The following is a 25,457-nucleotide window of genomic DNA, read 5'->3' on the forward strand; positions in this document are numbered from 1 at the left end:
GTGGCTTCGCCCCCACGTGGCTACGATCGCTCTGATTGGCTGTTAAAAGTGAAACAGCCAATCAGAGCGATAGTAATATTTCATCAATGAAAATTGATGAAATATTACAATCCAGCCATGGCCGATGCTGCTGTAGCATCGGACATGGCTGGAGACACCGATTCCACCCCCCCACCGGCGATCGCCCCCCCGCAACTGAATGACAGCGGCGATCTGCCGCCGCTGTCATCATCTGCCCCCCTCCCATTCCCTCTGCTCCCCGCCAGCCTCCGATCCCCCCCTCACCCCCTCTCACCTCCCCCGGCACCTTCTAAGTCCCCCTGTCGCTCCCGGTGTCCGGCGGGTCCGGTTCATGGGCGCCGCCATCTTAGAAAATGGCGGGCGCATGCGCAGTGCGCCCGCCCGAATCTGCTGGCTGCAGATTCCATTCTTTCATTTTGATCACTCTCACAGTGATCAAAATGAAAGAAAAAGTAAATAAACCCCCCGATTATCACCCCCATAGGTAGGCAGAACTAATAAAATAAAGAAAATATTTTTATTTTTATTTTTCCATTAGGGTTAGGGTTAGGGTTGAAAAGAGGGTTAGGGTTGAAAAGAGGGTTAGGGTTGAAAAGAGGGTTAGGGTTAGGGTTGAAAAGAGGGTTAGGGTTAGGGTTGAAAAGAGGGTTAGGGTTAGGGTTGGAAAGAGGGTTAGGGTTAGGGTTGGAAAGAGGGTTAGGGTTGGAAAGAGGGTTAGGGTTAGGGTTGGAAAGAGGGTTAGGGTTGGAAAGAGGGCTAGGGTTGGAAAGAGGGTTAGGGTTAGGGTTGGAAAGAGGGTTAGGGTTAGGATTGGAAAGAGGGTTAGGGTTGGAATTAGGGTTAGAATTAGGGTTAGGGTTGGAATTAGGGTTAGCGTTGGAATTAGGGTTAGGCTTGTGGTTAGGGATGTGTTAGGGTTAGGGCTGTGGTTAGGGGTGTGTTGGGGTTAGGGTTGGAGTTAGAATTGAGGGGTTTCCACTGTTTAGGCACATCAGGGGGTCGCCAAACGCGACATGGTGCAACCATTGATTCCAGCCAATTTTGCGTTCAAAAAGTCAAACGGTGCTCCCTCCCTTCCAAGCCCTGACGTGTGCCCAAACAGTGGTTTACCCCAACATATGAGGTATCAGCGTACTCAGGAAAAATTGCACAACAACTTTTGGGGACTAATTTCTCGTGTTACCCTTGGGAAAATAAAAAATTGGGGCTAAAAAATTATTTTTGTTAAAAAAAATGATTTTTTTCATTTTCACGTCTCTGCATTATAAACTTCTGTGAAGCACTTGGGGGGTTCAAAGTGCTCACAACACATCTTACATACATTCCTTGGAAGGTCTAGTTTCCAAAATGGGGTCACTTGTGGGGGGTTTCCACTGTTTAGGCACATCAGGGGCTCTGCAAACGTAATGACGACCGCAGACTATTCCATCAAAGTCTGCATTTCAAAACGTCACTACTTCCATTCCGAGCCTTGGCGTGTGCCCAAACAATGGTTCCTCCCCACATATGGGGTACCAGCGTACTCAGGACAAACTGGACAACAACTTTTGGGGTCCAATTTCTCCTGTTACCCTTGTGAAAATAAAAAATTGCGGGCTAAAAAATCATTTTTTGAGGAAAAAAAAGATTTTTTATTTTCACGGTTCTGCGTTATATACTTCTGTGAAGCACTTGGGGGTTCAAAGTGCTGCTCACCACACATCTAGATAAGTTCCTTGGTGGTCTAGTTTCCAAAATGGGGTCACTTGTGGGGGGTTTCCACTGTTTAGGCACATCAGAGGCTCTGCAAACGTAACATGATGCCCGCAGACCATTCGATCAAGTCGGTATTTCAAAACGTCACTACTTCCCTTCCGAGCCCCGACGTGTGCCCAAACAATGGTCCCTCCCCACATATGGGGTGTCAGCATACTCAGGACAAACTGGACAACAACTTTTGGGGTCCAATTTCTCCTGTTACCCTTGTGAAAATAAAAAATTGCGAGCTAAAAATTCATTTTTTGAGGAAAAAAAAAGATTTTTTATTTTCATGGCTCTGCGTTACAATCTTCTGTGAAGCACTTCGGGGATCAAGGTGCTCACCACACATCTAGATAAGTTCCTTGGGGGGTCTAGTTTCCAAAATGGGGTCACTTGTGGGGGGTTTCCACAGTTTAGGTACATCAAGGGCTCTGCAAATGTAACATGATGCCCGCAGACCATTCCATCAAAGTCTGCATACCAAAACGTCACTACTTCCCTTCCGAGCCCTGACGTGTGCCCATACAGTGGTCATCCCCCACATATGGGGTATCAGCGTACTCAGGACAAACTGGACAACAACTTTTGGGGTCCAATTTCTCCTGTTACCCTTGTGAAAAAAAAAATTGCGTGCTAAAATTCATTTTTTTTGAGGGAAAAAAAATGATTTTTTATTTTCACGGCTCTGCATTATAAACTTCTGTGAAGCACTTGGGGGTTCAAGGTGCTCACCACACATCTAGATAAGTTCCTTTGGGGGTCTAGTTTCCAAAATGGGGTCACTTGTGGGGGGTTTCTACTGTTTAGGCACACAGGGGCTCAGCAAATGTAACATGACGCCCGCAGACCATTCCATCAAAGTCAGCATTTCAAAATGTCACTACTTCCCTGCTGAGCCCCAACGTGTGCCCAAACAGTGGTTCCCCCCCACATATGGGGTACCAGCGTACTCAGGACAAACTGGACAACAACTTTTGGGGTCCAATTTATCCTAGTACCCTTGTGAAAATAAAAAATTGCCAACTAAAAAATTTTTTTTTAGGAAAAGAAAAGATTTTTTATTTTCACTGCTCTGCATTATAAACTTCTGTGAATCACCTGGGGGTTCAAAGTGCTCACTATGCATCTAGATAAGTTCCTTAGGGGGTCTAGTTTCCAAAATGGGGTCATTTGTGGGGGAGCTCCAAAGTTAAGGCACACAGGGGCTCTCCAAACACGACATGGTGTCCGCTAACGATTGGAGCTAATTTTCATTTCAAAAAGTCAAATGGCGCTCATTCCCTTCTGCTCCCTGCCGTGCACCCAAACAGTGCCCCCCCCACATATGGGGTACCAGCATACTCAGGACAAACTGGACAACAACTTTTGGGGTCCAATTTCTCCTGTTACCCTTGTGAAAATAAAAAATAGCGTGCTAAAAAATCATTTTTGAGGAAAAAAAATGATTTTTTATTTTCACTGCTCTGTGTTATAAACTTTTGTGAAGCACTTGGGGGTTCAAAGTGATCACTACACATCTAGATAAGTTCCTTAAGGGGTCTAGTTTCCAAAATGGTGTCACTTGTGGGGGAGCTCCAATGTTTAGGCACACAGGGGATCTCCAAACGCGACATGGTGTCCGATAACGATTGGAGCTAATTTTCCATTCAAAAAGTCAAATGGCGCTCCTTCCCTTCCGGGCCCTGCCGTGCACCCAAACAGTGGTTTATGATCACATATGAGATATTGATGTACTCAGGAGAAATTGCCCAACAAATTTTAGGATCCATTTTATCCTGTTGCCCATGTGAAAATGAAAAAACTGAGGCTAAAAGATAATTTTTGTGAAAAAAAGTACTTTTTTTTTTTTACGGATCAATTTGAGAAGCACCTGGGGGTTTAAAGTGATCACTTTGCATCTAGATAAGTTCCTTGGGGGGTCTAGTTTCCAAAATGGGGTCACTTGAGGGGGAGCTCCAGTGTTTAGGCACACAGCGACTCTCCAAACGCGACATGGCAAGCGCTAAATATTCCAGCATATTTTCCATTCAAAAAGTCAAATGGCACTCCTTCCCTTCTGAGCCCTGCCGTGCGCCCAAACAGTGGTTTTTGACCACATATGAGGTATCGGTGTACTCAGGGGAAATTGCCCAACAAATTTTAGGATCCATTTTATCCTGTTGCCCATGTGAAAATGAAAAAATTGAAACTGAAAGAAAATTTTTGTTGGAAAAATTAAAATGTCCTTTTTTTCCTTCCATGTTGCTTTAGTTCCTGTGAAACACCTAAAGGGTTAATAATCTTCTTGAATGTAGTTTTGAGTAGCTTGAGGGGTGCAGTTTTTAGAATGGTGTCACTTTTGGGTATTTTCTGCCATATAGACCCCTCAAAGTGACTTCAAATGTGAGGTGGTCCCTAAAAAAAATGGTTTTGTAAATTTTGTTGTAAAAATGAGAAATCACTGGTCAACTTTTAACCCTTATAACTTCCTAATAAAAAAATATTTTGCTTCCAAAATTATGCTGATGTAAAGTAGACATGTGGGAAATGTTATTTAGTAACTATTTTGTGTCACATAACTCTCTAGTTTAACAGAATAAAAATTCAAAATTTGAAAATTGCGAAATTTTCAAAATTTTCGCCAAATTTCTGAGTTTTTCACAAATAAACGCAAAAATTATCGATCTAAATTTACCACTAACATGAAGCCCAATATGTCACGAAAAAACAATCTCAGAATCGCTAGGATGCGTTGAAGCGTTCCAGAGTTATTACCTCATAAAGGGACACTGGTCAGAATTGCAAAAAATGGCCAGGTCATTAAGGTCAAAATAGGCTGGGTCATGAAGGGGTTAAAGAAGAAAAAAAAAAAACTCTTCAAAAAATTCTTCAAAAAATGCAACTAACAGAGATAATGGTTAAAACAGAGGTATGAAAGTGATTGCTCCCAAGGGCAAAAGGAGCTAAACCTGATAGGAGGCTATACAGGATTTTCATATATATAACACTCTTTTAGAGCTAACGCACAAGCAATATTTAAGCAAATACATAAATAATTTATTTTTTTTTCATTAGACCAAGGAGGCACAGTATTGTAAAATTAATTATAAATATAAATATAAAATTGCAATTAGGTATTGCATTAAGTGCAAACAAATCTATAAAAAATATATAAAAACCACAAGGCGGGGACTTCATAACTAGGTTGACATTATCAACAAGGGAAACTGACACAAATAGTGCAAATAAAATTTTAAATTTAAATAGAACAAAGAGAAATTATCGCAAAGAACTCAGAAGCCATCTATACACATGAGGGTTGTTTTTTTGTTTTTTTTTTTCCCCTTAAGGTTACAGAGCATGTGAATATGGGTGTAAACAAAAATTCCACTGTCTAGGTAAAAACCTCAGTTATTTCATTTAAACCCTGTGGTTTCAGACTCCCTAATTTGTAGATCCAATAGGCTTCCTTTCTATTTAGTTTCGTTGATCTGTTCGGTGCACATTTAGGTATTTGATCGAAGCTTACTCATGGGCTGTCCAGACATTACGCTTTGGTACATGATAAGAATTCGAAATTATTAAAAATTAGCCCTATCGATCATATACCTAAATGTGCACCGAACAGATCAACGAAACTAAATAGAAAGGAAGCCTATTGGATCTACAAATTAGGGAGTCTGAAACCACAGGGTCTAAATGAAATAACTGAGGTTTTTACCTAGACAGTGGAATTTTTGTTTACACCCATATTCACATGCTCTGTAACCTTAAGGGGAAAAAAAAAAACAAACAAAAAAACCCTCATGTGTATAGATGGCTTCTGAGTTCTTTGCGATAATTTCTCTTTGTTCTATTTAAATTTAAAATTTTATTTGCACTATTTGTGTCAGTTTCCCTTGTTGATAATGTCAACCTAGTTATGCAGTCCCCGCCTTGTGGTTTTTATATATTTTTTTATAGATTTGTTTGCACTTAATGCAATACCTAATTGCAATTTTATATTTATATTTATAATTAATTTTACAATACTGTGCCTCCTTGGTCTAATGAAGAAAAAAAAAAAAAAATTATGTATTTGCTTAAATTTTTTTTTTTTTTTTTTCTTCTTTAATTAAGCCCGGGTAAGCGCTACTAATTCTACTAGTCTGACATGAAAGAATGACCCCGGCTGATAATAGTATCTTATTTCTCCTTTAACTCAGCTCCCATGCATATATTGCCTAGCCATAGAGATTAGTGAACAGTACAAGAATGTTACTGCCTCTCCTTCACAGTAAAAAGACTTATGTGTCACGTGTCGAACACAAAAACTGCCTGCGATCTTATCTATTAATGAAGCCACCCATTCACTCTGCCACTTTATCCTGCGTTTTTTCTTTGAGCAGTAGTGGGCTCCTGCACAGCGTCCTGTGTGTTGCTGCATCTGATATTAACCCCCTTTTTTTATGTGCTTCATGTTAAATCTAAAATTTGCCCATGATCTTTGTATCAGTGAAGTAATGAATCCATGCTGTTTGCGTTCTCATTCTGAGCAGCGCTGACTGCTGTGCAGCTTCTCGTGTGTTGCTGCTTTTAGCATCCTTTATTATTTTTTAACCCATTTCCTCTATACTAAAAAATAATTTTATATTTAATTTTTTAGAATTTAACTAAAATTATATATTTTTTATTGGTAAAGAATTAAAATTATGTTTTTACTTTTTTCCCCTTTTTGTATAAATATTGCAATGCTTTCAATGAAAAAAAAGCGGTTTGCTGTTTCCATACGATAGTCCACTTGTAAGGTATCCACCTCTAAACAGGAATAAACTCCCCCCTCCCTTTTTTTTTTGTTTTTTTTTTGTTTAAATCGTAAATTTGACTTTATCATCTGTTTTGTAAACGAAAATTTAATCAAAAAATCTTTTAAAATACGTATTCTTTTGTAATATATCTTAGGTGAACTGTTAACCATGTGGTGTCATTGAACTTTGACACTGCACCATCTGACTTGTTGGCGCTCATTTTTTTGAAATCCAGCATCCTTTCAAACCTATTTATGTCTGTGATACCTGTATGTATTTGTGGTATTTCCTGATGAAGGGGGCATGAGACCCCTGAAACGCGTAGAATAAAACCACTGCAATCATACAGCATTCTCCTGGAATTTGTCTAAAGCGGCAGCGCGGAATATAGCTACAAACTCCCTTTGGATTCATCATTTCTTTGGTCACTGAAGACCTGTGGATCTGCAGCAGCCGCTACCTACACGCTCTTATCTCATCCTAACCAGGTGAGCATATTTCATGATATACTGTCTTTTGTAACGTGGATAAGACCCTATTGCGCTTTTTTGTCTCCCCCTTTTTTTGCAATAGAGTCATTACACACAGAGTGATCTATTTCATGTGTTTATTTCTGGTAATGTTGATGATTGTGGCTTACAGCCAATGAAAACCCAAAAGTCATTATCTCAGTAAATTAGAATAATTCACAAAAAAACACCTGCAAAGGCTTCCTAAGTGTTTGTAACGGTCCCATAGTCTGTTTCAGTAGCTCCACAGAAAGAAATAGATCACTCTGTGTGTAATGACTCTATATAATATATGAGTTTCACTTTTTGAATTGAAGAACTGAAATAAATTAACTTTTTGATGACACTTCCGCACTCTGGAAAAATCCCCAATATTGGTAAATCAGTGGACTCAGCTGAGATTTATAAGACCACCCTGTGACCCGTGGGCCCCTGTTATAAGCCGCAGTCACCTGAGCTTCCCAGACACCATAATGGCGACGCGGTCACACACGGCCTCTGCTTCCTCCATGTAGTGCGTGGTCAGGATGGCGCCTCTATCCTTGTTCCGGAAAGCTGCTCGGAGGGCTCTCCTGTAATAAATAAGAATTCTGGTTATATCGTGTGATCAGGGTCGGGAGGTGCTGGACTATTGGACATAAGGATGTCTATGGGCCGTCCGGACCACTCACCACAGTCTCTGCTGCCCCTTAGGATCCAGACCGGTGGAAGGTTCATCCAGGAGGGCGATGGTTGGGTTACCCAGCATGCTGATGGCAAAGCAAACCTACCAGGCAATGAATAGGATGATTTGTTATTTCCATACTCCTCAGCGCTGAGGCATGCATGGTATGGAACATGAGACACGGGAATGATGCATAAGATGTCTTCTCTACAGACTGGCACAGGGGCTTTATTATGTTATTGTAGTCCTCATGAGCTGTGCATCTTGCATTAGTAGGGCCTTTTATAGCCCCATTCCCATGATCACAGTGGGTTTCCAAGCAGTCAGACCCCCACTGATCAAACAAGTTATCACTGATAAGGTGCTAACTTTCAATGTCGGAATTAACCCGTTAAGAGCACAACTATTGGTTTGGTTCCCACTAATCCCATGAGCAAATGTAGCAAGAGGCACTTACTTTTCTGGACACCCCAACAGGCAGCTTCTCTACAGGTTTATTAAGATGCTCCTTCAATTCCAGGGCTTCTGACACCCTAAGAGAAGTGTCACAATTTCAGTCTACTTTCAGCATACGTAATCTTTTTGCTGAAAGTTATATCATATGTGCAAAAAATATGACTTTTATGCTGCAGAGTGAAAAGGGGGTCTTCCCTCGTCCTTTTCAGTGGTCTGTTTACCGCTTTATGGCTTTCTCCACATCATCTTTCTTCATGCCGCTCACTGCAGCATAGCTCTCCAGATGTTCGCTCACTGTGAGCTTGGGCCACAGAGGAGTGGACTGTGGACAGTACCCCAAGGGTGCAGAGGAGATGTCGGCTGCACTACACAGAACGACCTGCAGAGGGCACACGTACAGTACATGACAGTCATCACCCACAAACATAATGATTGCATATCCACAGCACGTCTCTCCTGTCCTGGATGCCTACCTCTCCGGCTGTCGGCTCCAGTTCACCAGCCAGCATCAAAATACAAGTTGTTTTTCCGGCTCCATTGGGCCCCAATAATCCCAGAACTTCACCTGTACACAGAACAGTCACACAAAAATATAACTACTTTGTCGTGTTTGGAGAGACCCTGATGTGCGTAAACAGTTGAAGCTGCCCTCAAGTGACACCATTTTGGAAACTAGACCCCTCAGGGAACTTATCTAGATGTGTTTATAAAATTGAGCTGTGAAAATAAATAAATCTAATTTTTCTCACAAAAATGTTTTTTTTTAGCCCCAAATTTTGCATTTTCACAAGGCTAACACGAGAACTTGCACTGTAAAATTTTTTGTGCAATTTCTCCAGAGTACACCAATGTGGAAGAAAACTACTGTTTGGGTGCAGAGCAGGGCTTTGAAGGGAAGGAGAACCATTTAACTTTTTGAAAGCAAAATTTTCTGCAATAATTTCCGGACGCCATGTCACGTTTGTAGAGCCTTTGATGTGCCTAAACAATGGAAACCCCCCAAAAGTGACAACATTTGGTAACTAGACCCCTCTAGGAACTTTTCTAGATGTGCGTTGAGCACCTTGAACAACCAGGTACTTCACAGAAGTTTATAACGTAGAGCTGTGAAAATGAAAAAAATAAAATTTTTCCCACAAATATGTTGTTTCAGCCCCAAATTTATTCATTTTCACAAGGATAGCAGGAGAAAATTGATTCCAAAATTTGTTGTGCAATTTCTCCTGAGTACGCCGATGCCCCACATGTGGTCAAAAAAACACTTTGGAGGCACAGTGCAAAGCTCAGAAGAGAAGAAGAGCCATATTGAAGTTCAGATTTGCTGGACTAGTTTGAGGGTGCCACGTAACATTGGTAGAGCCCCTTAGGTGCCAGAACAGCAGAACACCCCATAATTGACCCAATATTTTGCAAACTCAATGAATTCATCTAGTGGTGTAGTCATCATATTGACACCACAGGTGGGTCACAGAATTTTATACCATTGGGCAGTGCGTTTTATACCATTGGGCAGTGAAGAAAAATTAATTACATTTTCACCACCAAAATTTAGATTTAGCCCAAAATTTTAAATGTTCCCACTGTGAAAAGGGTAAAAATGGCACCAAAATTTATCACACAATTTCTGCTCAATGTAGAAAAATACCCCATATGTGGCTGTACAGTGCTGCTTAGCCATACGGTGAGACTCGGGAGGGACGAGCGCTATTTGCCTCCTAAGTGTTAGAAGAGCAGAATGCCCCTCAAGTGACCCCATTTTGGAAATTATACCCCTTTGGGAATTTATCTAGAGGTGTAGTGACGATTTTGAATCCATGGGTGTTTTTCAGAAACAAGCAGCAGTGAAGCAGTGAATGTTGCTGAGTGAAAACTGCAACAACTGCCGTTGTTATGCCTAGAACTTTGTAGTGCCCAGTATGTTGTGGTTCCCAGTATGTTGTAGCGCCCTGTACTTTGTAGTGACAAGTACATTGTGCGCAGCCGATGCTTCTGGAGACGTCATTGGTCTCTGATTGGAGGGCAGAGGGGACTCTATCCCTCTGCCTGCCTTCTAAATGCTGCGATCACAGCATTTAGGGGGTGAAAGTGCTGGGAGCGGTGTGGGCCTGTCAGACTCAGCCGACACCTGGTGGCGTGATGATACGCTTACAGCTTTTTAGCCTCTTTATTTCTGAACTGACATATCAGTGGCTAGTGTACTGGATCAAGCCACCTGTTAAACAGCTGGAGAGGGGAGAGGTGCTGCTAGATCAGGAATACAATGAAGGCTAAGGAGCTGTAAATGCATCATCAAAGCCCAATTCTCTTTGTGACTGAACTTCAAAATGCCATTTCTTGCTATTGAATCAGCATTTTGGAGTCAAAAAGGGGGATCGACTGGCTTATGTTTTAAAAAAACTACAGAACTATATTCATGGTTTGTGGGTGGTGTAGGGTTTCTATGCAGTCAGCTGCGGTTGAGGTAGCCACAGGAAGCAGTTTCAGTAAAAATGTCCAGGCTGTTTTATTCGTAAACCAAACTAAAACAGCCTTTCCCGGCACAGAGTGAAAACAGAAGGTAAATAGTCGATACAGTAGTGCGGGTAGGCCTGCTCAGGATAGGGTTCAGCTTTTGAGTCCTTTAGCCAGCACAAGCAACAATGAAGGTTTACACTGCTCCAGACACAGACATTGAATGATACAACTGGTCTTTTATCTGCTCTACCATGTCACTGGGGTGGGGATATGTGTGCAGCCAGTCCCACCCATCTTTTTGACTAAACCTGGCCCTGATACACTCTGTTAACTCTCTCAGCACTATATGACTATATGTGCTGGAGCCTGCTTACACCACCAAGGCTACCACCCTTGATGATACATATCTCCCCTGAAGGACCTGCCTAGAAGCCATCTTACAGGGGTTAAAATTTGACAGATTCCCTTTAATTGACAATTATCTTTTGGTGACACTAATGTCTTGAATTCCAAAACCTAACGATTCCCCCTCTAATTTTTGGGGGACATGGGTTGGATATTCTGATAAATGTTTTCCAGAGGTTTTCCTATCGCGCGAAAACTCAGTTGAGTCCAGAATAAAACTACTAACCCTTTTTAACGAAGAATGAGACGTTTCTCGCTCCAACTTGTTTCACGCTGTTCTTTTTAAATACATTTCTGGATTTGACTTCATATTCTTGACGCAGGCTGTCAACGAGGATGGCTGGCTTCTAGAGAAATAAATGTAGAAACTTTTTGTAATTCTGACATCTAAACGTTTATCCATAATAATAGGAGAATGGACATTTCACCCTAAGTGCAAAGTATCTGTAGTCCTGCACCCTAAAGACCAGTGAGGTGCAGGACTGTCACAGATCAGAGAGGTGCAGGATCGTCACAGACAAGGGAGGTGCAGGATCATCACAGACCAGAGAGGTGCATGATTGTCAGAGATCAGGGAGATGTAGGATCGTCACAGACCAGGGAGGTTCAGGATCATCACAGATCAGGGAGGTGCAGGATTGTCACAGACCAGGGAGGTGCAGGATCGTCACAGACCAGTGAGATGCAGGATTGTCAAAGACCAGGAAGGTGCAGGATCGTCACAGACCAGTGAGATGCAGGATTGTCAAAGACCAGGAAGGTGCAGGATCGTCACAGACCAGTGAGATGCAGGATTGTCTCAGAGTGTAAACTATTATAAATAATGATGTTAATGGCCCACTGCCACATGCTCCCATCTTGGAGGTCTACATTTTGATCCTGGTGGCTATTATCTGACAGACACCATCCAGCGGTGTAGACCGTAGTGAACTGGAACACATTCTGATGCTGGTTTATTGTGCCTTTTTCAAAACCATTAGATGTTGGATTAATGGAATTACACTGTAGTATTACATATGAATCAATCTTTTCTTGCAGCACCGCCTGTTTAGATTTGGCCATTTTTATTTCATAGCTGCTTACTAGCCAATAGTGATGAGCGAACGTGCTTGGATAAGGTGTTAACTGAGCATGCTCGTGTGTTAACAGAGTGTATTCGGCGTGCTCAAAAAATAGGTTTGAGTCCCCATGGCTGCATGTCTCGCAGCTGTTCAACAGGTGCAACACATGCAGGTATTGTGTTATGTGCCATACGTGTGGTATAATTTTCTAATTTTAACCTCTTCCTTGTTTGTTGTAGTCTTCAGTCGTTGGACTTTCTGTTTCTCGGCCAGAACATCTACATCCGCGCCTCTTAGCTCCTCAGGATTCTTTTTCACCATATATTTTCTTTCATCAAATCTGGAGAAATAATAATAGTTATTGATCTTAGGCATTGTTGAACATGGGTATTTATTTGAGAGGCACAGTGCAATTCTTTAAGGCTAAGTGCACACGTTGCAGAAAATTTCTGCACAAAAACCTGAATCCCTTCCCAGAAACTGCACCTTTTTTTCTGCGGCGGTTTTTGCGCGGTTTTGACGCGTTTTTGATGCGTTGTTTACCGCAGCGGTTTCTAAACGCATTGGAGAAGCCAAAATCGCGGAAAAATCCGCAAAATTAATGAGCATGCTGCGTTTTTTACCGCGATGCGTTTTTTTCGCGGTAAAAAACGCATCAATGTGCACAAAAAGTGCAAAATGCATAGAAATGACTGTGCAGCTTATTTTTAGCGGTTTTATAGTGAAAACCGAGGTAAAAACCGCTAAAAAAACGCTGTGTGTGAACACAGCCTAAAGGGGTTTTCTAGAATGCAATATAAATCACATATTTCAAGCTGCAATCCATCATTGTCGCAGGTCAGTACAGGTTGCAACTTGAAGAAACTTCTTAAAACATCCTGCATCTCAAACTCAAAAATATTTCCCGGATCCGTGCATTCCTTGACCATGAAACCACAAACAGTAGTGCACGCCCTTATCATGTCCCGCCTCGACTACTGCAACCTCCTGCTCTCTGGCCTCCCCTCTACCTCTCTTGCACCACTCCAATCCACCCTACACTCTGTTGCCCGACTAATCCATCTGTCTCCCCGTTATTCCCCAGCCTCTCCCCTATGCCAAGCCCTTCACTGGCATCCTATTGTCCAGAGGCTCCAGTTCAAAAGCCTAACTATGACTTAAAAAGCCATCCACAACCTGTCTCCTCCTTACATCTGTGACATGATCTCCTGGTACTTACCTACATGCAACCTTCGATCCTCTCAAGATCTCCTTCTCTACTCCCCTCTTATCTCTTCTTCCCACAACCGCATACAAGACTTCTCCCGTGCTTCCCCCATACACTGGAACTCTCTACCCCAACACATAAGACTCTCTCCTACCACGGAAACCTTCAAAAAGAACCTGAAGACCCACCTCTTCCGACAAGCCTACAACCTGCAGTGATCCTCAGTCTACTGAACCACCGCACAACCAGCTCTACCCTCTCTTAGAGTATCCTCACTCATCCCCTATAGACTGTGAGCCCTTGCTGGCAGGGTCCTCTCTCCTTCTGTACTTGTGTGTGCCTTATTTTGCTCATATTTATTGTACTTGTCTATATTTGCCCCTTTTCACATGTAAAGCGCCATGGAATAAAGGGCGCTATAAAAATGTATAATAATAATAAAAACACGTGTCTCAATGTCAGAGGAGCAGCATCACGAAAAAGTATGCAAGATCTGCTCATGCTCACTCAGTCGAGAGCTGGAGCAAAAGGAAAACAATTCCTCAGCTGACGGAGCATAATGGGCTGTTTTTTGTAGCTTCATTCTGCTTTGTGCTGATTTATAAGATCAATATATTTCTTCATGATATTGTTTCCTCTGACAGTTGAGACACACATCTCAAGCAGTGTTTCTTCAGGCAGCACCTCATCCTGACACATGAATAGGACAGGTTGCTGCTCACAATAGGTGATGTCAGCCAACGTTATCACATTTCTGATAACTCCTTTAATGAATTTAGCTCTTCCAAAATTATGTAATGTATATTGTGTTTGTAGCAAGACGAGGAAATGCCCCGATGCTGGGTGCCAGTGGATGCACCAAGTCACTGTGCCTTGGTCATATGTTCAGTTTTCTCGGCCTTCATCTGAATATTTACTGAAGTGTGTTATATGCGCTTTCTCTTGGGTTCCAGTTGTTCATCTTTTTGACACTCCAGGTCTGAGAAGTAATACATTATTTCCACCTAACGTAAAACTTACTTGAATATTGGATCCATTTTCAGGCATCCTGCTCCATATTTCTTTTCCAAATAACCAAGGACAATCCAAAGCATGATGATTTGAAGGTACGGCTGCAGCAGAAACACAACGCAGTAAAATACGGGGATGTCCTACATCCTTTCTAAGGAGCTACGGTCTTCTATAATGGGTCCAAATTATTCGCTAGTTCCCATTTTATATACAGTTCAGTCATAGTCTCTGGCCCCTGAACAACAGGTTGTAATGGGTCATTAGCCCTTACACCAGGTGTCCTACAGTTCTCTGCTGTGATACATGGTGGTATGTATTCAGCCTTTATACGCGTTGCACTGTAGCATTGGGCCCATAATAATAATAATACATTTTATTTCTATAGCGCCGACATATTCCGCAGCACTTTACATTTCAGAGGGGATTTGTACAGACAATAGACATTACAGCATAACAATAATCACATAGATTATAACAAATACCAAGAGTAATGAGGGCCCTGATCGCAAGCTTACAGTCTATCAGGAAAGAGGTAGACACGAAAGGTGGGTGGTAACAGTTGCCCTGATTGTATGGACCAGCCATAATGTTAAGTGTGTGACAGTACAGACACAGAGGGCTAATGGATGCATAAAACATGTGGGAACATGATGCGGGGAACCTGATTATGGTAAAACTTTTGGCTGTGCCACACAGGGATAGATTAGGTTAATGTGTTGAGGCGATAGGCCAGTCTGAATAAATGCGTTTTCAGGGCACGCTTAAAATTGTGGGGATTGGGGACTAATCGTATTGACCTGGGAAGTGCATTCCAAAGAATTGGCGCAGCACTTTTGTAAAAAGCACTTTAATTTCCAACTTTCATAAAAGTCGTCCCTGATTCCCATGCTGGATGTTATGCAGTACCTGACCTGTATTCAGGGTCGTACTGGCCCTTTGGAGAACCAGAGGATTCTTCGGTGGGCCCAGGCACTGTCACCTACTGGCATACTGGCCAGCAGCTGCCTAGGGCCCCCACTGCTCCAGGGGCCCCCAGACAGTGGCCTGTCACTAATAGCGGCACACTGAGCAGCTGTGGTGCCCCTGAGTCAGTGGAGCAGCAGCTAGAGGGAACTAGCAGAGAGGTGAGTGGTGTTGTGTATTTGTCTGCCTGCATGTGTGTGTGTGTGTGTGTATGTGGTGCGGTGCTTTGTGTGAGAGAAGGGTGCAGGTGCTGTGAGTTTGTGTGAGAGCGGTGCGGTGCTTTGTGTGTGTGAGTGAGAGAGAGTGGTGAGGTGCTGTGTGTGTGTGTGTGTGTGTGTGTGTGTGTATTTTTAGATTGGCAGTGATGGGGTGGTGGTGAAGGAGGCAATGATGAAGGTGGGGAAATGGGAAATGATGTGGTGGTGGGGAAAAAAGCAATGATAGTTGTGGTGTAAAGGACAATGATGGTAGTGGTGGAAAGGACAATAGTGGTGGTGGGGAGGAGGCAATGATTGAGGTGGTGGAATGGGCAATGATGGGGGTTGTGGGGGAGAAGGCAATGATTGAGGTGGTGGAATGGGCAATGATAGGGGTGGTGGGGAGAAGGCAATGATGGAAGTGGTGATGAGGACAATGAGGGGGGTGGAGGGGCAGAACAATGTTGGAGGCAGAGATGGGCTGCATTTTATCCTATGAGAGGAGCTGCATTATACTTTGAGGGGGCTACATTATATTCAGTGGGGGGACTGCATTATTCACTCGGGACTACATTACATTATATTCTGGGGGGCTACATCATACTGTGTCAGGGTGCTACAGTATACTCTATGGGGGCTGAATTATATTCTGTGGTGGGGCTGCATTATACTATATGAGGGTGGCTGCATTATACCCTATAAAGGGGCTACATTATATTCTATGATGGGGACTGCATTATACCTTATGAGGGGGTAGCATTATATTTTGTGGGGTAACCCAAAACAAAAACACAAAACAATGTAGATGGCTTCTACATTGTTTTGATCAAAATTATGTTAACTAAATACCCTTATTACTATTATTACTACCTTCATGCAATTTTTGCAATATATTTTTTACTTTTTTATTCCTGGATATTTGTTTTGTGTTTTTGTTTTTGTTTTTCTCTGTGTAAAGGTCATGTGTTCATATGCAATTACATTTTGCATGCACATTAATTTACTTTTTCTGCTCAGACCCAGTTTCATATTTTGTGGGGTGCTGCATTTTATTCTATGAGGTGGGCTGCATTATATTCTATGAGAGGGGGATACATTATTTTATGAGGGTGGCTGCATTATATTATATGAGGGAGGCTACATTATATTCTATGAGGGGGCTACTTTATATTCTATGAGGGGACTACCCCAACCACCTGCTACATAATTAAGACGTCTCCTACCTTATATTATTCCCTGATATTAGTGTGTTTTATCACACAATTGGTGGTCTTGTATTTATTTCTATGTAGCTACATATTGGGCCCCAAGAATGATTTTCTCTGGTGGGCCCAAGGTGCTCCAGTCCGACGCTGCCTGTATTCGAGGTCACTATATGAAACCTTCTATATTAACTGCTCCTAATACATGGAGTCCTGTAGTCCCTGGTCACAGCATGTCATGTGACCCTATGAGTGCTGTATTTTTATTCTTTGCATTTATTGGGATATATATCTTCACTTTTAAATTCCATAAATCTTACCAAGTTCTCTCCTGCGCAATACTTACAATTGTCAGGTTCGTAAAGATGCCGGTCCTTGACTCATAGTCAATGATGTGATTAGTTTTACACTGCATGGAAAGGACAGAATAAGTATTTATAGGACGACATGCAAGGACATAAACTAAGGATGGCCTACTGCACGCCAACAAAGCATGCACATTCTTACTGAGGGCATAAACTAAGGAGAGATGGTCTGCTGCACGCCAACATGGCATGGACATCTTTACTGAGGACAATAAACTAAGGAGAAATGTTCTACTGCATGTCAACAAAGCATGGACATCTCTATTGAGGACATAAACTAAGGAGAAATGTTCTATTGCACGCTAACAAAGCATGGACATCCTTACTGAGGACAGGAACTAAGGAGAAATGTTCTACTGCACGCCAACAAAGCATGGACTTCTCTATTGAGGACATAAACTAAGGAGAAATGTTCTATTGCACGCTAACAAAGCATGGACATCCTTACTGAGGACAGGAACTAAGGAGAAATGTTCTACTGCACGCCAACAAAGCATGGACTTCTCTATTGAGGACATAAACTAAGGAGAAATGTTCTATTGCACGCTAACAAAGCATGGACATCCTTACTGAGGACAGGAACTAAGGAGAAATGTTCTACTGCACGCCAACAAAGCATGGACTTCTCTATTGAGGACATAAACTAAGGAGAAATGTTCTACTGCATGCCAACAAAGCATGGGCATTTTTACAGAGGACATGAAACTAAAGAGAGATGGTCTATGGCACATCGACAAAGCATGGCCATCTTTACTGAGGACATGAAACTAAGGAGATATGGTCTACAGCATACCAGCAAAGTATGGCCATCTTTACTGAGGACATGAAACTAAGGAGAAATGGTCAATGCCTACAAATTGAGGACATGAAACTAAGGAGAGACTGTATACTGTATGCCATGGACATCTTTACCGAGGACATGAAAATAAGGAGAGATGGTCTACGGCACGCCAACAAAGCATGGACATATTTACTGAGGGTATAAAAGAAAGGAAAATGGTCTAATCCACAACAGCAAAGCATGGATGTCTTTACTGAGGACATGAAACTAAGGAGAGATGGTCTACTGCACGCCAACAAAGCATGGATGTCTTTACTGAGGACATGAAAGTAAGGAGAAATGGTCTAATGCTCGCCAACAAAGTGTTGACATCCTTACTGAGGACACAAAACTAAGTAGAAATGATCAACTGCATGCCAGCAAACATGGACATCTTTACTGAGGGCATGAAACTATGGACAGATGGTCTAATACATGCCATCCCCCAGTGGACATCTTTACTGAGCCTCGTGTTGCTGTTCCCCAACATCTACCATTGAGAAAGAAGCCTTTATCCTATATCACATATCAGTTTATGGAGCCTGACCGGGGCACAGGATCAGAATTCCTTTATTCTTACCAAATGCACTAGGAAAGCCAAGAAGTTACTTGGTGGAAGTAATGTCAAGAGGAAGATGTATAACATGACAGAGCTCCTAAGGAAAACTTCAACCAGGAGTGGAAGGATGGAAATCTGCAAGAACATGGCTGCAGTCATTAGATGACAGGAAGATGTACCTACAAATTCTATTAATTGAGGGTGCTACAGAAGTATGGGAGATCAATAGTTCAGATGACGAATCGACAATAAATATCGCAATGTGCACACCTACATAAAATATACATTTATATTATAGACAGTATATCAGAAAATCTAAATAATTGTTCAAAATCTTAATTATTCTGAAATACAGGTGTTGATTGTTTTTAATAATGGAACGTCCATCATTTGTTTATATTCTGGGCTGGGCGTGGCTGCACCCTGAAAAATATAGTGCACAAAATGCATATAAATATGTGAGGTATTGGTCAATATTTTGGCCAAAATATACAAGCTCGCAACCCACGTCAAGGGTACCCACGCATTTTTTGGCCAATATATCGACCAATACCTCACATATTGATATGTATTTTGTGCACTATATTTTTCAGGGTGCAGCTAAGCTCAGCTAGATTAGTCTTGTATATAGGGCTGTTCACACTGGGATGCATTGAGAGAGTGCTGGTCAGCCCGCCTAATCAAATAGTAGGGGGCGAGACTAATAGGCTGAGAATCAGACACTGCATTACCTCTATGTGAACAGCGCCATATACAGGCCTTTATTGTGCAAATGTATACTAAGCAGTCACCCCCTCCATGAATGGGTAGGTGGTGAGTGGCTGTCTATTTAGTATTTTGCACCTGTGCTGCCAACATCTTGTTATATGGGCTGGCTGCATCCTGTAGTGCATTTGTTCAAAGACCTGGGCAGGTAAGCAGTGCTGCCTTCTTTCTGCTGTTTTATTTTCTGTAATAAAATGGATATTATATTGTTATACGTATTGTAGAAAGATATAAGAATTTGAGAGTCCTCAGTGTTTGATGCCTTTTAATGGAGAACTAAGAAGATGCTAAGAAATAGCAGCTTTGAAGACTCCAGTTTCTTCATCAGGCAACAGGTGTAACACAAATTTAAACACGACATGACAGAACTATCAATATGGGAAGGGGAGACATGATTGTGGCAGGAAATATTGGTGAAGTCCATAGGTAAGGAGGGTGAAAATGTTATTGTCCACCGACTGACGTCTGGTTTGGTGTGATGACCCCACAAGGTTTGTGATTTCTAAACAAGGTCTGATCTGGGGTTGTGATCTCCTTATGAGGTCTAGGGGTTGTGATTTCCCCACAAGGTATGGTCTGGAGTTCTTATGCCCCCATGAGATCAGATCTGGTGGCTGTAATTCCCCCACAGAATCTGGTCTAGGGTTTTGATAACCATGAGTTCTGGTCTAGGAGTTGTGATTTCCCCACAAGGTCTGGTCCGTAGTTGTGATACCCCCACGAGGTACAGTCTGGGGTCGTGATGCCCCCATGATATCCAGACCAATTCTCATTGGGGCCTCATAGCCGAGGACAAAACTTCAATCAGTGGGCAATAAAACTTTCACCCTCCTTTACTATGGACTGCACCAATATTTCCTGCTACAAATGTTTCTCAACTTCCCTCATAGTTGTGCTATCCATTACCAGTCTCGTAACTGCACTATTCTATCATATTGTGAATAATATGTGAATTCTCAGATATTGTGTTTTACCTGATGAAGAGACTTAGCACTGTATGTATTTCTTGAGCTCAATGGCATGGAATTGACACTGAATGTATTACTCAAGGTTGTATGGCAATGACCTGGTACTGTATAAGTTGCAGGGGGGAGATATAACAAGGACTATGCACTGGATGTATTATATGGGGGCTACATTGCATGGATTTTGCACTCTTGTCACTGATGGTTCTCAGATATTTTCCTTACACCAGGTGTGCCCTTCTTCTACTGGACATACCAGAAGGTGTGACCTGCACTTACCAGAATAAAGGTGGCAGACCAGTGATCACTGCTACACATTCCTTTTTTTTTTCTTACAAGAAGAAAGGTGATCACATAGACAAAGAGGACCATTGCAGCACCAAACCCAAGGACATCCACTATCTGCAAGACAGTAATAGTGAGGAGGAAGAAGCGACCACAATGTCTACCATGTAATGACGTACATTCACCACCCTACGTACCAATAGAACAATATGCTTGACCGACAAAACGATCGAAGAGTTCATGGCAAACAGTATGGCTACCATCACGAAAAGCAGCAGCCAGTATAGAGCCACGTCCACCAAGGCCTGTCCACACCAGTACGCAGACGGGAAGAGGCCAGCGAGCCGCAGTTGAGAACGAGCCTTGATCTGGACACCAAGAGAAAAATGGAAATTGGTAAGTAAGTGAATGTTCATACGGTGTGGTTCCGAACGTCATATCAGTATACGACATACATGGCGGTTGGGGCAGGGTTCCCCACAGGGGTTCATCACTTCCATACATTCGGTATGTGGAGCCATAAATGCCACTTACACAGTGATTGCCACTCACCTCATAATCCTGAACACTGCTCATCGCGAAGTAGGGGACAAAACCTGACCCAAATGCCATATAAAGTAAGCTCACAAAGAACAGCGAGTAAGTAAACCGGTCCGAATCCTGAAGAAAAAAAAATCAAAACAATGCCCCATTACTGGAGGTTGAAAGGGAGTCTCTTTTATCAACAACCTATCCATAGGGTATAGTGGTGTTTGAAAGTTTGTGAACCCTTCAAGAATTTTCCATGTTTCTGGATAAATTTCACCTAAAAGTAGATAAAGATCCAAATCAAATAAATGAACAAAAATATTAGACTTTGTCATTTTATTGTTGAGGAAAATGATCCAATATCAGTGAGAGGCAAAGTAGGTGTAGATGACCTGTGACTTTGGGTCGTTGTCTTGCTGCATGACCCACAGTCTCTTGAGATTCAGCCAGTAAGCAGACGTCTTGATATTTTCCTTTTAGAATTTACTGACAAAACCAAAAAGCTTTATTTTGGTCAAATCTCTCTATAAAACTTTGTCCCAACTGTCATCTGGCTTGTCCAGGTGATGTTTAGGAAACTGCAGACGTGCCACTAGATTCTTTTTGGTGAGCAGTGAATTTCTTCTTGCAATCATGCCATGCACATGATTGTTGTTCTATGTCCTACTGGTGGTAGACTCATTGACTTAATGAACATTATCATTAGCTAATGTGAGAGAGACCTTTGGTTTCTTAGAGGTTATCTTGGGTTCCTTTGTGGCCTCATGTCTTGACCTTGAATTTCTTCCATTTGTACACCATCTGTTTGACTGTGGGTTGGTGAAGTCCAAACTCTTTAGAGATGGTTTTGTAATATTGCCCAACCTGATGAGCATCAACAACTCTTCTGATGTCCTGAGAAATCGCCTTGTTCGTGCCATTATAAACTTTGAACGATTCCTGTCCTTTAAATAAAACAGATGCCCCATTCACACCTGAGTGTCATCTCATTGAATAAAAAGATCAGACTCTAATTTCACCTTCAAATCATCTGCTAATTCTCATTAATTCTGATTAAATTTTCTGATTAAATTTGCTGATGACACAAAGCTAGGAGGGATAGCTAACACTAGAGAGGAGAGAGCGAGAGAGAGGATTCAAAGAGGTATAAATAAACTGGAGCAGTGGGCAGCAACTAACAGAATGGTTTTTAACAGGGGAAAAATGCAAAGTACTACATCTGGGCAATAAGAATGAAAAAAGCATATACAGAATGGGAGGAATAGGGCTAAGCAACAGCTTACAACTGAACATGAGTCAACAGTATGATGCAGCAGCGAAAAATGTAAATACAATTCTGGGATGTATTAACCTAAGTATACAGTCTAGATCATGTGAAGTCATTATTGCCCTCTACACCTCATTGGGCAGACCTCATCTGGAATATTGTGTCCAGTTTTGGTCACCAAGTTTTAAACAAAGACATCAAACTGGAGCAAGTTCAGAGAAGAGCGACCAGAATGGTGACCGGTCTGCAAACCATGTCCTATGAGGAACGGTTACAGGATTTGGGAATGTTTAGCTTGCAAAAAAGAAGACTGAGAGGAGACTTAATAGCTGTCTACAAATATCTCAAGGGCTGCTGTCACAGTGTAGAAGGATCATCTTTATTCTCATTTGCACAAGGAAAGACTAGAAGCATTGGGGTGAAACAAAGATTAGATATTAGAAAAAACTTTCTGACAGTGAAGGTGATCAATGAGTGGAACAGGCGGCCTCGAGAGGTGGTGAGTTCTCCTGCAATAGAAGTCTTTAAACAGAGGCTGGACAGACATCTGTCTGGGATGATTTAGTGAATCCTGCTTTGAGCAGCGGGTTGGACCAGATGGCCCAGGAGGTCCCTTCCAACTCTACCATTCTATGATTCTACTTTTTTAATAGATCTTGGAATAAGTTCTATAATTGGATGTGTTAAAAATGGTCCTTTGATGAGATAATCTTATAAATGTGCCCCTGCAGTGTACTGTGTAATGGCTGTGTCTGACCATGCAGAGCAGCTCCAGTTCATGGGCGACACATACTACGTTTCCTGGCCAGTGGGAGAAGCATAAGGCTAAGTGCACACTAGGGTGACCGGCTCTCATATGGGGGGAAAAAATGTCAGAATCTTGTTCGTCTGGACCCCACAAAACGATTCCCCTTTCCAGATATTGAGATAGCCAAAATTTGAGCTCGATCAAACGACGTTAACCCGTGCCGCTCGTCGCTCAAAGTTTGAAAAAATCCAAATTGAGGTATTTTAAGATTTAGGTATTTTGCATAGTCTGTGAGACTATAAAGAATGTGACAACAACATTGCAGAAATAGCCCTGACCAAATTTTCGAACCATTTGTGGTATTTGAATGCAGAGTTGGTGGGATTATCGTTTTTTGATCCCACCATTACAGACAATGAAAAGTTGTTAATGGCTGATAAATTGCTCAGTAGCACAGATGAACCATCAGAGCACGCTAACCTACATGAGTTGATAATTTTACATAGTTATCTAATCTATTCTAGAGCTTTTGTTAAAGTAGTTTTTGAAACGTCAGAATCTAATGCTCGGCATTTGCTTACAACTTGCAGGACATATTGCTTTTGTTCTTCATCTTTTGTCAGAAGGTCGTTAAAGTCGGTTACTTCCTACCTCTTATAATTTTTCTTTCCTAACTTTTGGATTTACAACCCTAGCGTGCTCTGATGGTTCATCTGTGCTACTGAGCAATTTATTAGCCATTAACAACTTTTCATTGTCTGTAATGGTGGGATCAAAAAACGATAATCCCACCAACTCTGCATTCAAATACCACAAATGGTTCGAAAATTTGGTCAGGGCTATTTCTGCAATGTTGTTGTCACATTCTTTATAGTCTAACAGACTATGCAAAATACCTAAATCTTAAAATACCTCAATTTGGATTTTTTCAAACTTTGAGCGACGAGCGGCACGGGTTAACGTCGTTTGATCGAGCTCAAATTTTGGCTATCTCAATATCTGGAAAGGGGAATCGTTTTGTGGGGTCTAGACGGACAAAATTCCGACATCGATTTTTTTGTGGTCACCCTAGTGCACACGTACCGGAAATTACCGCAAGAATTCCGGAATTCCAGTCCGTGGGAAAATCGCATTTTAAATTCCCGCGATTTTCCCGCGGAAAAACTAGCATTTTGCAAGCGTATTTAGCTTGCAAAATGCTAGCGTTTTCCAAGCGATCTGTAGCATCGCTTGGAGAACTGATTGACAGGTTGGTCACACTCGTCAAACATAGTGTTTGACGAGTGTGACCAACTTTTTACTACTGAGGCCGCCTATGCAGCATCAGTAGTAAAAGATAGAATGCAAAAGAAAATAAAAAATAGTGTTATTCTCACCTTCCGGCGTCCCACACATCCGTTCCCAGTAATCCTTTGCAAAAATGCCCGCGATGACTTCCGTTCTCGCGGGATCGCGATGTCTCGCGGTAATTCGCGATGACGTCGCGCGAATGACTGCGAGACTTCGCGATCCCGCGAGAACGGACGCCATCGCGGGCATTTTCGCAAAGGATTACTGGGACCGGGAGCATGGAGAGAGGCGGGAAGCCTGCGCGGGACGCCGGAAGGTAAGAATAACAATATTTTTTATTTTAAATTCTATTTTTTACAGGGATATGGTACCCAAAACCCTGAGGACAGTCTCCTCTCCTCCGGACCGTGGGTACCATCCGCAAATGTTCTGCTTACTTTCCGCATGGTGTGCACAGCCACATGCGGGAAGTAAGCGGAACAATGCATTCCTATGGGTGCGGGATCGCCGCGATTCCGCAAATTAATGAGCATGCTGCGTTTTTTACCGCAAAGCGATTCCGCCGCGGTAAAAACCGCAGCATTAGCACAGCATTGCGGAATCCCATAGGAATGCATGGGATGCTTATTTTTCGCGGCAAAATCGCGCGGTTAAAACCGCCGCGGAAACGCGAAAAAAACGCCACGTGTGAACTCAGCCTCAGTCATTCATGATAAGTAAGTATACAGATGAAACAGCAGAGGCTCGCAGTTGATACTGTCTGTGGTAACACATTTCCCTTCCTGTTTTATCACAGGTCTGGTGGCACATGACTGACACTCCCCCTCTCTCTGGCCAGTAGCTGTGTATGTTCAGACCATGTTCCTGCACAATCAGATGCCACCATTACACAGTAGTGGCACATTTATAATATCTCAGCGCATAAAATTTTTTTTTTTTTTTTAAACGTGTTTTGTTCGTCGGACAACCCATTTAAGTTTCACCTACTTTTGCCAATAACAGACATGTAATATTGAATAATTTTCTTCAGTTTAATATTGTTGACTCATTTGTTTGCTTTTGTTCCCATTATCTTCTCTTAGGCTGTCTTTCACACTAGCGTTTTTTAACGCAGCGCATCGTGCTCGTCCATGCGCATGCCTCCTGCGCCCCTATCTTTAACATGGGGGCGCATGGTCTAGCGTTTGCATGCGTTTTTGTGCGCATGCG

General features: G+C 42.2%; 1 protein-coding gene across 1 annotated transcript in view; it reads right to left on the reverse strand.

The window, feature by feature from the left end:
- The window catches only part of LOC141094066 (ABC-type organic anion transporter ABCA8-like), a 63,052-nt gene that overhangs the window by 18,969 nt on the left and 18,626 nt on the right, over positions 1-25,457 (reverse strand). The window contains exons 23-35 of the mRNA XM_073579773.1: positions 20,968-21,075; positions 20,613-20,783; positions 20,410-20,532; positions 18,422-18,535; positions 17,003-17,065; positions 14,304-14,395; positions 12,296-12,416; positions 11,242-11,362; positions 8,630-8,721; positions 8,378-8,535; positions 8,158-8,233; positions 7,708-7,802; positions 7,489-7,608 (exon numbers count right to left, since the gene is read on the reverse strand). Coding sequence (XP_073435874.1) covers positions 7,489-7,608; positions 7,708-7,802; positions 8,158-8,233; positions 8,378-8,535; positions 8,630-8,721; positions 11,242-11,362; positions 12,296-12,416; positions 14,304-14,395; positions 17,003-17,065; positions 18,422-18,535; positions 20,410-20,532; positions 20,613-20,783; positions 20,968-21,075 — 1,454 coding nt within the window. The remainder of the gene's footprint in view (positions 1-7,488; positions 7,609-7,707; positions 7,803-8,157; positions 8,234-8,377; positions 8,536-8,629; positions 8,722-11,241; positions 11,363-12,295; positions 12,417-14,303; positions 14,396-17,002; positions 17,066-18,421; positions 18,536-20,409; positions 20,533-20,612; positions 20,784-20,967; positions 21,076-25,457) is intronic.

The sequence above is a fragment of the Dendrobates tinctorius genome, unplaced genomic scaffold (genome assembly GCF_039654945.1).
Source record: "Dendrobates tinctorius isolate UK_male_01 unplaced genomic scaffold, ASM3965494v1 ptg000063l, whole genome shotgun sequence".
In the NCBI taxonomy this organism is placed as follows: Eukaryota; Metazoa; Chordata; class Amphibia; order Anura; family Dendrobatidae; genus Dendrobates; species Dendrobates tinctorius.